General features: G+C 37.4%; 1 protein-coding gene across 22 annotated transcripts in view; it reads left to right on the plus strand.

Moving 5' to 3' along the window:
• Positions 1 to 13,566, plus strand: part of KCNMA1 (potassium calcium-activated channel subfamily M alpha 1) — a 523,932-nt gene that overhangs the window by 302,818 nt on the left and 207,548 nt on the right. For all 22 annotated transcript variants that reach the window (XM_087767664.1, XM_087767663.1, XM_087767665.1 and 19 more), the window contains one exon: positions 11,469 to 11,562. In XM_087767664.1, coding sequence (XP_087623790.1) covers positions 11,469 to 11,562 — 94 coding nt within the window. The remainder of the gene's footprint in view (positions 1 to 11,468; positions 11,563 to 13,566) is intronic.

Below are 13,566 nucleotides of genomic sequence, written 5' to 3' on the forward strand. Positions count from 1 at the left end.
GAGTAAACATCTACAACAACTTATTACTCTCTGATACACTCTGACAAAGAATATTAAAGAACAATTATATTAAATAACAACAGATGAGAAGTAATAGAAAGGGGTCTTATTACAAACTAGAAACATGAAAGTTTGTCAACTTTAGTAAATACATTTTGCAGTTTAACAGAATCTTTCTATAATGCACTCAGCATACTAGATATAACTGAAGTGGCTTATTAATTGTTGTCAAAAGTAATAATATAATGTTAGTTAAAACAGTATACTGGTGTTTTTCTCTTTAATATGTTAGTAGTTTCACGTAAAAAACTTTGATTAAAATATGATCCCTGGCATTGTTGCTCTATCATTCTCTTAGAATTGGCTTGTCACCAGGGAGATAGTTTTGTCAAGGTAATGTAATACTATTTTCATTTGCCAGTTTTCTCAGCTTATGGTAAGCAACTAACAAATGGTAATGCAAAATAAAATAATATACTCTTCCTACTTACCTATGTGATTCTCAGCAAACCTTTTCAAGTGCAGTTATCTTAGGTAGGATGAAGATCTTAATGGTGTATTTTGCAAGAAAGCGCATGCTCTGTCTTCTGTATACTACTGAAAGAACATAGAAGAGTTATGGAGATTGACTCTGGGCCATTTACTTATGCCTGTTTTAGTACTCAGTTCCTGGTTGTTTAGCTGTTCTGCAGGAATATTCCTTTAGCTTTTGTTTGTGAAAGTCATTAATTAGAGAAGACACATGCTGCAGGCAGTAGTGAATGTACATACACCCTGATGAAATCAAGAAATGCTGTCTTCAGAGTGAGCAATTTCAATGTGTGTATTGTCTGTATATCCCAGCAGTTCAATATAAAAATATAAATGAAAGTTTCTTGTTATCAGACTCATATACAATTTCGTGTTTGGGCTGAGGAAGATAAGAATTTGTTTTTTCTTGAGTTCTGTGGTAGGTTGGCTTATGCTTTACTAGAGCAGTCTGTGAAGAAGCATGATGTACTTAAAATTCATGGAAAACTTGAAAAAGAAAGATGAAAACTGACAACATTATACTGAATTTTACCAAGTTGTATTGGTTCATTTAGGTAAAATGAGTACTAGCAACGTTACTTGACTCTGTCACTTGGTATGTTGTCATTTGCAAATAGCTCTATAAAAGTCAGTAGGGTTAGGCCAGGCAAAATCCTGTGCATCTGAGATGGGCATCAGGAAACTATACCTTTGTCCTGCAGTCGTACCAACTTAATTTTGTTCTTAATTTCGTACATGGACGTGACAGAAGTTAAAATTAAGAGCCTCTCTTTCCCACTGGAAGACCTTCTCTATCTCAGTTTCTAAACTGAATTAATTTTGCATTAAAGACTGTCAAGTCACAGCATTTAAATATACCTTTAAATTTAAAACAAGTTAACGTGAAAAGGAAAAAAACCCACAACCTTTTATGCCCCATTCTTTATCACATAATCCAGAAAAGTGAAAGAATCATAAGGAAAAACAATGTGTCTGGCTCTGATTCTTAGAAAAATCTTTACTAAATGATGCCGTTGTACCAATTTATTACTGATTGATCTGTTTTTGTTGCTGCTTATTTCTTCTGACAGTGGATTTTTTCTTTTCAAAGAGGATGAGGAAAGCTGTTACTTTTATCCCAAATTAGTCTAAAAGCTTGTCAAGGTTCTCCAGTGATGATATAGAAGCATTTAATTGTAGAAAGCATCTGCAGACCAGATGAGTCATGATGCTTTTTTTTTAATTAGGTTAGAAACAGAAAGGTAATATTCTAATGCCAGCTTGTGATCTGTCAGACTTTAAAGAATAACAGAAGATGTTGTGATAGAAATTAGGAAAGAGAAATAAGGACAGGCACTTGCATTGTTCCTGCTTTTTTTTCTGAGAAGGTGCTTGCTATTTATAAGGTGTAGATTAAGCAGTAGTCTAAGAAATCTTGGAAGATAGCTTTATTTCACATTATTTGGCAGTTCATCTTTTATTTTGATCAGATTTATATTTTGCTTATTTACTTGAAAATTGAACAAAGAGGATACTGATTGTTGATGTAATTCAAAGACAGCTTAGTGTTTATGAGCCTAAGGTCAGCAATGCATTTTCAAAAAGAATGTGAAAGAGAAAGGTGCAATCAAGGTGAAGAAGGGAGGCCACTCCACATGTAGACAAGGCAGGAATGGAGATGGAAACAAAGACAGTAAGATAGAGTAATCCAAAATAAATTCATTACATGCTGAAGTTGAGGAGGTTTTCTGACTGGAAAGACAAATACAGTTTAATTCGTTAGGCAAAGGAGAGTCAGAATAGAGAATTAAAAAAAGATACTTGACAAAGTCCCAAGAAGTTATGCAAGAATATTTATCTGAAGCTTTGTGAAGGAAGAGGAGGATAAAGTAGTAGGCAATATGGAGTCCAGACAAGAGGAAGGTACAATAAAAAAAAAGAGAGAGAGGGACAAAACCAAGTGTGGTCAGCATTGTAGCTATGAGTATAAAAAAGAAGCTCCGGGATTTGACACGGAAACATGCTGGGAGCAGAAAGTTCTCTGGGTGTGTATGTATGTGTGCATAGGAGAAACAGCTAAGGTTTTAGAGGTAGGAGGTTGAGTGGTCAAAAAGGATTTAAATGTATCATTATCAATGACAAGATAAGAAGATACAGGAAACGGTCACAGCATCATCCTTGGCTATCAGATCATAACTGTCTGCAAAATTCAGTGAGAAAGGGATTGTCCTTCCTTCACTCACTAGCTCCAGGTACACAAAACCTCTTAGAAAATATCTATAACTAGGAATGTAATGATCCCGTGGAGTTTTATGGATCCCAAGACTTAGGGTTGTGACGGCAGATTACACTGCACTTCTGCTATGGGTAAAGTGGGCGTTCCCTTTGCCTTCACTAAAGTATTCTTCTTATCCAGCTGGCTGCTCTTCCTTTTTGGGAAGGAAACCAACTTAACTTTTCCTGCATGTCCTGCAGTGCTGACTGAAAATGCTAGTAGCAAAACTTCCCTGGTGGTGGACCACATCATGTCAAGGGAGAGTGAAGTAATTTAGAAGACATTTGCCATCAAAAAATTAATGAGCTTATTGATGTTATGACTCAAAGAAAAGCCTTCTAAATTGAGTCATTTACCAAGATATCTTGTATTTAGAAGATTAGTACACATATTGCAAGTAAATACTTTTTGTTTTCTTATTGTGGGACTAACATGGTTAATAAATGAAAACCATTTGAAGTAAGAAAAAAAATTCTTACTCTCTCTGCCACTCTGTGAGATGTTTGACACCTTTGATTCTTATTTAGTCTTGTTGATTTATTTTAATTATGTTATTTGTTTCACTAGGTTGACACTTGATAGGCATCCATGTTTATAATTTTGCTATATGTTCATGCCTGTTTCAGTAACAAAGATTTTAACTGCTTATTCCCTTCTGAGCTGTGCAACTAAACCATAGTTAAAAGAACAGAAAGTATTCTGCATTGAATGAACATTGCTTTTACTAAATGATACATCTGGCTTTTCCCTTAGTTTTACTTTAGTACTACATCACTGAAACACAGTTAAGAAGCCTGACCGTAACCCCCTTAAATTTTTTTTTGCTGTACTGTTAAAAATATATATATTAAAGGAGTATAAATGGACACTGTCATATCAAATTTGTGCCAAACTTATTTTTTACCCTAAACTTTGTACAATTGGGTTTGTTGGTTATAAATAAATTTGAGGGAATTCAGTATTACAGAGGAGCTTCCAGTAAAACAAAACAGTTTGGAAAAAAAAAGACCACTATAGACAGTTTTATGAACAAAGAAAATTTACATGCCCAAATTCATGCATATTAATTGCTTCAAATACTATTTGAAAGTGAGAAGTGAATGGAATGTCTTCCAATCATAGAATGGCTTGGGTTGGAAGGGACCTTAAAGATCATCTAGTTCCAAGCCCCCTGCCATGGGCAGAGACACCTTCCACTAGACCAGGTTGCTCAAAGCACCATCCAGCCTGGCCTTGAACACTTCTCTGGGCAACCTGTTCCAGTGCCTCACCACCCTCATAGTGAAGAACTTCTTCCTTATATCTAAACTAAATCTACCCTCTTTCAGTTTAAAGCCATTACCCCTTGCCCTATCACTACATGCCCTTGTAAAAAGTCCCTCTCCAGCTTTCTTATAAGCCCCCTTTAAGTGCTGAAAGGCCGCAATAAGGTCTCCCCAGAGCCTTCTCTTTTCCAGGCTGAACAACTCCAAGTCTCTCAGCCTGTCTTCACAGGAGAGGTGCTCCAGCCCTCTGATCATCTTTGTGGCCCTCCTCTGGACTCGCTCCAACAGGTCCACGTCCTTCTTATGTTGGGGCCCCCAGAGCTGAGCGCAGTACTCCATGTGGGGTCTCACGAGGACAGAGTAGAGGGGTAGAATCACCTCCCTCGATCTGCTGGTCACGTTTCTTTTGATGCACAGTTGGCTTTCTGGGCTGCAAGTGCACATTGCCGGGTCATGTTGAGCTTCTCATCAACCAATGTCCCCAAGTCCTTCTCCTCAGGGCTGCTCTCAATCCGTTCTCCGCCCAGCCTGTGTTTGTGCTTGGGATTGCCCCAGCCCATGTGCAGGACCTTGCACTTCGCCTTTTTGAACTTCATGAGGTTCGCACGGGCCCACCTCTCCAGCCTGTTAGGGTTCCTCTGGGGGGCATCCCTTCCTTCCAGCATGTTGACCGCACTATACAGCTTGGTGCAATTGGCAAACCTGTGGAGGGTGCACTCAATCCCACTGTCCGTGTCGCCGACAAAGATGTTAAACAGTGCCGGTCCCAGTACCGAACCCTGAGGAATGCCACTTATCACTGGTGTCCACTTGGACGTTAAGCCATGACGGCAATTCGTTTGAATGCGACCATCCAATCAATTCCTTATCCACTGAGCGGTCCATCTGTCAAATCCACATCTCTCCAATTTAGAGACAAGGATGTCGTGCAGGACAGTGTCAAATGCTTTTGACAAGTCCAGGTAGATGATGTCAGTTGCTCTTCCCTTATACACCAATGCTGTAACCCTGTCATAGAAGGCCACCAAATTTGTCAGGCACAACTTGCCCGTAGTGAAGCCATGTTGGCTGTCACCAATCATCTCCTTATTTTCCATGTGCCTTAGCATAGTTTCCAGGAGTATCTGCTCCATGATCTTGCCAGGCACAGAGGTGATATTGACTGGCCTGTAGTTCCTTGGGTCTTCCTTTTTGCCCTTTTTAAAAATGGGGGTTATGTTTCCCCTTTTCCAGTCAGTGGGAACTTCACTGGACTGCCACGACTTCTCAAATATGATGGATAGTGGCTTAGCAACTTCATCCGCCAGTTCCCTCAGGACCCTCGGATGCATCTCATCAAGTCCCATGGACTTTTGCACCTTTAGGTTCCTTAGATGGTCTCAAACCTGATCTTCTTCTACAGTGGGCGGTTCTTCATTCTCGCAGTCTCTGCCTTTGCCTTCTACGACTTGGGTGGTGTGGCTAGAGCACTAGCCGGTGAAGACTGAGGCAAAAAAGTCATTGAGTATCTCAGCCTCCTCCATATCCTGGGTAACCAGGCCTCCCATTTCCTTCAAGAGAGGACCCACATTTTCTCTAGTCTTCCTTTTATCACTGACATAGAAGCTTTTCTTGTTGCCCTTGACATTCCTGGCCAGCTTTAATTCTACTGGGGCTTTAGCTTTCCTAGCCTGATCCCTGGCTGCTTGGACAATTTCTCTGTATTCCTCCCAGGCTACCTGTCCTTGCTTCCATTCTCTGTAGGCTTCCTTTTTGTGCTTGGGTTTGTCCAGGAGCTCCTTTTTCATCCACGCAGGCCTCCTGGCATTTTTACATGACTTCCTCTTTGTTGGGATGCATCGCTCCTGAGCTTGGAGGAGGTGATCCTTGAGTATCAACCAGCTTTCTTGGGCCCCTCTTCCCTCCAGGGCTTTATCCCATGGTACTCTTCTGAGCAGATTCCTGAAGAGGCCAAAGCCTGCTCTCCTGAAGTCCAGGGTAGTGAGCTTGTTGTGCACCCTCCTTGGTGCCCTAAGGATCTTGTGCTCCACCATTTCGTGGTCACTGCAGCTGAGGCTGCCCTTGAGCTTCACATTCCCCACCAGCCCCTCCTTGTTGGTGAGAACGAGGTCCAGCACAGCCATCATTGGCTTGTTTATCACTTGGAGAAGGAAGTTATCGTAAACGCATTCCAGGAACCTCCTGGCTTGCTTATGCCCTGTTATGTTGTCCCTTCCACAGATGTCGGGGTGGTTGAAGTCCCCCATGAGGACCAGGGCTCGTGAATGTGAGGCTGCTCCTATCTGTCTATAGAGGGCCTCATCTGCACGGTCTTCCTGGTTGGGTGGCCTATAGCCGACCCCCACTGTAATGTCACCTGTGCCTCCTCTCCCTTTAATCATGACCCATAAGCTCTGGGTTGGCTCCTAATCCATTCCCAGGCAGAGCTCCATGCACTCCAGCTGGTCATTGACAAATGATGAGAGCTTCTAAATATTGAGTGGTTTCTCTCAATTATTTATTCAGTTGTGTTGATTATATTTTAGCAGCCTTTACTGCTGCAGTACATAATTATATTTTAAAATTCAGTCTCATCAATGAACATTCCTTCTGATAGAAATTGCACATTTTACTGGTTTTTCATATAATGTACTATTGTGCAATCTAAAAACTGTCATGAGCAAAGAAAATGAAAAACTTCCTAATTTTTCATAGTATCAGGTTGTTGTATTTCTTTCTCAGGCACGTTAAGTTTGTAACAACTTTTTAGTTCCAACTTTTTCATTTTTACATTTTATTTGCTTAATATTAAGAACAGAAATATAGATAAATATATTTTATCTAATTTCAATAATGGATTTAGCCTTTCCTACACGATTCAGAAGACAACTTTGCTTCCAAAAATTAAATTAAATTAGGAAAATTCTCTGAATTTCTAAAAGTTTCAATAACTTCTTAAAGTTCCAAAGATGTAGCAGCTGTGGTACAATATTAACATCAGTACTTTCCTGAAGTTACAGTACAAGTAATTTTATTTTGTGGTGGTTTATTAATGTTTTACATAGAACTTATCTTTAAAACACTTGGCAAAATGTAACTAGAATAATATGTCTTAAAATTAACCTTTTGTATTTTGGTATATAATTAAAAACATGAGGAGCAGACTAACGTAACATGTGCCAAAAATACAAGAGTCCACTTCCTTACACAGAAAGAACAGAGAACGGTAAATTGCACATTGGATAGTTATTTCAAATACCAATTTAAGTGTGCACAAGCTTTCCCGTTATTGTGGGGAACACTTTATGTAAAATCATCCAGATAGATGTCACTATGATTGCAAAGCTGGCCTAACGTCTGAATGAACATAGAATTTCTTTCCCTTACTTCTGTGTGGTCATAGTGGCAGTGATGTGACATAGATTGGTATGTCGTGCCAAGGCTTTGATCTGAAGTTGGAAATGGGCTTTACAGCTCCTGCCAAGAGGTGAAATGATACAGGAAAAAACACTCAAGATATTTGAAACTCTGTTGCAATTGCAGAATCCTGGAAATATTCTATGAAGGCTTCTTCTGTGGCAAGTTTCATATTAATATGCTCACAGAACCAAATAATTTCAGAAAACATTAAAATACATACTATTTTTTGCCCTCTCCCACTCATTCTATGACTATTCAAAGGATAATCCCAGTAGAACCATTTCAAATGCATTAGAAGCATTTCAAATGAACCAGAAATAAGTGAGAATAATAAATAAATACATGAAATAAACTTGTGACAAAAGTAGTTATTTAAACACCAGTAAATTCTTTTGAATTGAAATGACAACGGGTTCATTAATTTGTTCAGCTGTGATAAAAGTGTTGTGTAAAGTGCTGGCTTCAATGTCGATTGTGAGAAAGGTTTTAGGATGGTGGGAACGCTTTGTCAAAATTTTGCCCGATCTGTGTAAAGTTGAACTGGAGTAATTTTGTTACTTCTTTTGTAGTCACTCTTGCTCACTGAACTAGTTTATGCTAATGATACCTATATAACAGGGCTTTATAACTACAAGTATTGCTATAAAAATGCTGTAATAATAAACAGAACAAGTAAATAGAGGTAATGTGAAACTGAAACGAATAGCAGTGTTTAAAGAGCAGGAGAGGAAGAGAATTAAGACAGTGTAGTGCATGCCTGAAAAATCAAATAATGTTCTGTCTTTACTGCAGATTAGGCAAACTAAGCCCACTGTTATTTCTTTAGATGTGATTTTTATATTAAGTTGTAGCACAGAGCACGCAGTTGCAGCAGACGATAACTTGATATAAACGTTGACCTGAAGAAAACTGTCAGTCTCTCACATCTTGCTTGTGTAGCCCAGGCATTGCTTGTAGCATTTAGTTTATTACATAAAAGGATGGCAGGGCAAAGGGGAATTATAGTCCTTGATAGATTATAAGCAGGATATCCCTATGTTAAGTAAAATAAAATGGAGGCTATGAGGTTTTCTTTTCAAAACCCAAGAAGTCATGGCTACAGTGTATTTTTTTCAATTTTTGTGTAGCAAATTAAAGACGCTCTTTCAAAGTGTATGTAAATATTGCATTTAGAGTTACATCATTACTGTAATTTTTATCCAGTTATGTTAAATCTTTCCTATCATTGTTAGTATAATGCTACAGTTTCTCCTGGGTTTTAGCGGTGTAAATGCATGAAACCACACTTACAATGAAGTACGCTTACATGGAAGAGTAATAAAAGCATTTCTAACAGTGTTGCCTTTTTCAAAGGTGAAACCTTTGCTGACCTAAAGAGGTGAAATTCCATAGACAAGCCATCTGATTTTACTGTAAAACAGGGAATATATTATTAGTCCTGGAGACCCCAGCACACTGTTGTCTGGAACCCTAAGAACTGTAGCACTTCTGTTTTTGGGAAACTTGATGTAACGAGGAGTTTCAAATTGGCTTCCTTTCTGCAGCAGGCTAAATGGTGCAATGATAAAGATTAGTGGCTGTATTTTTCTCTCAGCTCAAATGTGAGCTACTGATGGAAACAAAAAATCCAAACTGAAGAATATCACCAAAATTTAATTTGGAAAATTTAAAATCTTCTATAATCCATCCTGTGACTATAAATAATAATTTCTTTAGCCTTAATGACATGCCTTTCTGACAAAATCATCATTTAAAATAAAAAGGAAAGGACGTTATGTTTGTCTTTGAAATGGATAACTTAGAAATTGAAAGAGAGAGGAATGATCTCTGAAATGAAGGATGCTTTAGGGATACTACTAGCAGAAAAAGTAGCCCTGGTATGAGGTAAACAAAAGTCCTAAATCAGGATTGTGGTCCACTGTGCTAAGTGTTTTGCAAACAAGATGAAGGTGTATTATGCATTAGCTAATTTGTTGGATCTTGTAGGTTTTTGTAAAGGACAATGGTACAAAAGTACAGCCGTTAGCTGCAACCTTAGCTGACCTTGTCTAACAATCATGACAAGTGCCAAATAACTGTGGAAGGGAAGATAATGAAGCTCTCTATCCTAGTTTATAAATCTGTGCAATTCCATTATCTTCAGTGAATTTCTGCAGCTTTTACAGGAACCTAACCTGGAATTAAGGGTCCAAGCCTCTGTGTTGGTGCAGGGTTGTTCATTCTGCTTCTGCTGTACTTCCTGTGATTTCTGTTGATAGGCTGCACAGTGACTCAGTGTGTAGCCTACAGTATTTTGACAAAATCCTTTGCTCTCAATAATGCCATACAGAAAATGATCCTGTTGGGTTCTCGGATTACATCCACTCTTTTTGTAGCTAAAGCTGTATTTGTAAAGTACGAGGTGCTGTCTTCTGTCCTATATGTTAACATTTGGCTTCTCTTCCCTTCTGCCTGCTTTTGTAAATCAATTTTATTTGAATGATAACAGAAATGTTTCATAACTTCAATGTCTTTGCAAATACCTTTTAAAAAAACATGTTAATATCATTTCCTGTAGCACTGAAGCTTCTTAAAATATAAAGCTACTGTACATCAAGGAGAATTTTTCTGTATACATTCATGTATCTAAAGACAGGAGAGGGCATGCTGTACTTAACTTGTTTGACCTGTAATGTATACAAGGAATGGAAAATTTGGTTGCATGTGTAATGACCTGGTAGCCCAGGTAATTTCTTTTATGCCTTAAATTAGGTAACTGACATTCATAACGCATAGAATCTTGCTTGTTGAGCAGTCTAGCATTATATTTGCAGAGCTACCGCTATACTAACTGGTATTACATTCACATTCAGTGATTTATTTGACCTGGGAAGCCAAAGAATTTCTTCTTTCCTAAAAGGATGTTTTCTAGGGTTCTAAATGATCAAATGATCTACGTTCTAGTTTTCCACTTTATTACGATTGTAATGAATACATGATCATTTGCAATATATGTGTGTATATATATGTATATATGGTGGGACGTTATGTATATATAGTATATACATCAGCATATATTGGGACATGACTTTCACTTTGGTCTGTGACTTCAACATTGTTCTGTGGCTTCACCAACCTATTTTGGAAACCTCACAAATAAATCACTAATCATACTCGTGGAAGTTATCTCCTTCCTTAGATAAAAGTATATCTATAAAGTACCAGTTTGTATAGAGTATGCTTTGGACCTGTCCGACTATTATTAAAGCATAATATAATAAGCTAGAATTTGCAATGGCTGCCTGACACACACAAAGGTATTTTAATTAACCTGCATGCAGAAATTAACCCTTAGAGTACTGCTTCAAATTCCTCAATTTATTTTGTTATTTAATTTTACCAGTGGGCTATGCTGCTTTTCTACTTAGCTCATAGTACTGTACATAAAGTACATTAAATAGCCATACACAAAAAAGAAGTGAGAAAAAGAAAAACAAAACAAAAACCCAAAACAAAACAAAAAACCAAACAAACCAAACCCAACTTCTTATAAACAAGGTATTCTACAAGACTAAGTACCCCAGGTTGCTAATGGGTAATGTATTCCTAAGCAACTACTTTTTTTTTAAGGTTTTATATTACGACATGAATTGAAAACATGTAATGTTTCACTGTAGCTGTGTGTTTGTTAGGTTTGTTCCTAAAGTATCATAGGTATGTCTCCTTTAGAAAGAAGTCAGTTCTTTAAGGGTTAATGTGGGGTTAAGGAATCCTGAGGTATTCTCCTGCTTGTCCTTTTTTAAAGGTATCTGCATGTTAATTCTCAGATATTACCTGAACAGGTGAATATAAAGACTGTATGAATGACTAACTGAATGAATGAAATAATTCATTTGAAATGCTTGCTTGTATCTTGTAAACGACTGGAAAATAGAAATGTGATTTCTGAATCAAGGTCTTTAATGAAATGCATAAAAATCTCACCAGAGTAGAAACTCATATACTGACAATTTACTGTGATTTCTTTTTCTTTCAAATAGCCCAATAGAATCCTGCCAGAATTTCTACAAAGATTTCACATTACAGATCGACATGGCTTTCAATGTGTTCTTCCTACTCTACTTCGGCTTGCGTGTAAGTAGTGTGTCTTTGATAGCATGAGTCAGGGAGGGAATATACCTATTAGATAGGGAGAGTCTTTGAATACAGCCTGACTTTACAATGGCTGGACAAAATTAAGCTAATTTCTAAAATGCCTGAGCAAAGCATTTCATTGAGAACATTTAGGTAATAAAAACAAGCATCTAAGATCACTAAGGAGACCGATAGTTTATAAGCTAAGCCATCTGTTCCAGAATGTTCTTGTGTGGTAGAAAGTGAAAACTATTACAGTTCAGCGCTGGTCAGTGGCATTGAATCTAGTTTCAGTGTTCTCAATGGAGTCATAACTACCTCAGCAAGACTAGTGAATACTTTATATATTCCTCTGCTGCTAGATATGTCTTTGGCAGTCAAAGGTCAAAATAACAGCTGATAGAGCTGCTGTTCAGTTTTATGCACATCCGTTTTCCTAGACTGGTAATGAATGTTTTGCAGAAGCTGTAAATACTAGTTAACATGCTGAAATGTATATCCTTAGAACATACTTAGCACTTTCTGAAAATTCAGTAATGCTGTTTCAGGATTTCTAAGTTGGGACATCTGAAAACAGGTAGGCACTTTTAAAAGTTTGGGCCAGTAATGCTTGCAATTCAAGCTGTTGGATTTTTTTTTTTTTGGTTAGTTGTTTGTTTGTTGTGGTTTTTTTGTTTTGTTTTGTTTTTTTTTTTTTTAATATGCTTTGAAAACTAACTTTGCTTGTTGTTAGTTATAAAATCAGGGAAAAAAGGCCTCAAACATGACAGAACTACAAGGAGAACATCATGTGAGAAGAAAGCCTGCCACATTGGTCTTTAAATTTGATACAAGTATTGCCTCGTGATCTTCCTTTGTCTCTTTTGCTCCTGAATCACAGGAGCTCCTATGTCACAATGATAGTTCAGTTCCTCCTATTTCACTTCTGACAAACTAACCAACTTTTTCTGATGATCAAATAAGGAATTTATTGCAAATGTAGGTTATTTCATTACCTAGTCCAGGTGCAGTATCTATCATTTAGCTAAGTAGATAAATTCCTTCAGTATTTACACTACTACGTATGCATTCTAAACTGTATTTTAAAAACATATAGTGTAATAGCCCCTAATTCTTAAGGATTTAGGGGGCTTTTGTATACATCCACCAGGCCTGCAATATAGGTTTACTTTTTGACATAACAGATTCAATGAATGGTACTTGTGAACTTCCAAGAACACTTTTTTTACAAGTATCCAAATGCTTCGTAAATTTTGTGCTAGTTATAAGGTTGTATGTTCTTGCCAAGAGAATTAAAATTACGTATTGGCCACTCTTACTTACTCAAAGCACTAACTTAGGCTACATTATCAAGAAGCAGAGCACAATAAGAGAGAATATACTGAGAGCTGATGCTAATACTTTCATATCCACACTGTGTGTTTTTTGGAAGGAAGAGAGAGTACTGTAGAGTCCACTCTGGTCCTGCTGACTGAATGCACTTTAGCATAACAGTATGTGAGATGCACTGCTAGAACACCTGTTTTAGTTTCAACCAAAACAAATCTTTGTGTTATCCAAAACTGCTTTGTGATGCAAATTGAAGTATGATAAGTGGGGATGGTAAGGATTTACTTCAAATTGATACTCCTTATCTAAGTTAAAATGCTAATATAGGTACAGCTTCATTTCTCCAAGAAGTCCTCCTGAATTAAACAGGAGTTCCTGAGGAAAAGGTGATACTTGATTGTGTGGATGCAAGAATTGGACCGATAATGAATTTACTAGTTAAGTAATAAGCATCTCATACCTTTAGCTATTTTAAGTTTGTTTTTTTCTGATAATTATCTTCTGTGAGGACTCACTGGTAAATTAAAGTATTTGAAGAATATTTTAAATATTTTAAAACCACATCCTTTTCCATCTGTTCTCCCTGAAATGTTGTTGCAACTCAAAATCATATAAATATTACCATATCTTCAGTTCTAGAAGATCTTTGTGTTCAAACACACATATATCCATCTT

This window comes from Nipponia nippon, unplaced genomic scaffold (genome assembly GCF_047370975.1).
Source record: "Nipponia nippon isolate SJK-2023a ecotype South Korea unplaced genomic scaffold, ASM4737097v1 scaffold_3, whole genome shotgun sequence".
NCBI lineage: Eukaryota > Metazoa > Chordata > Aves > Pelecaniformes > Threskiornithidae > Nipponia > Nipponia nippon.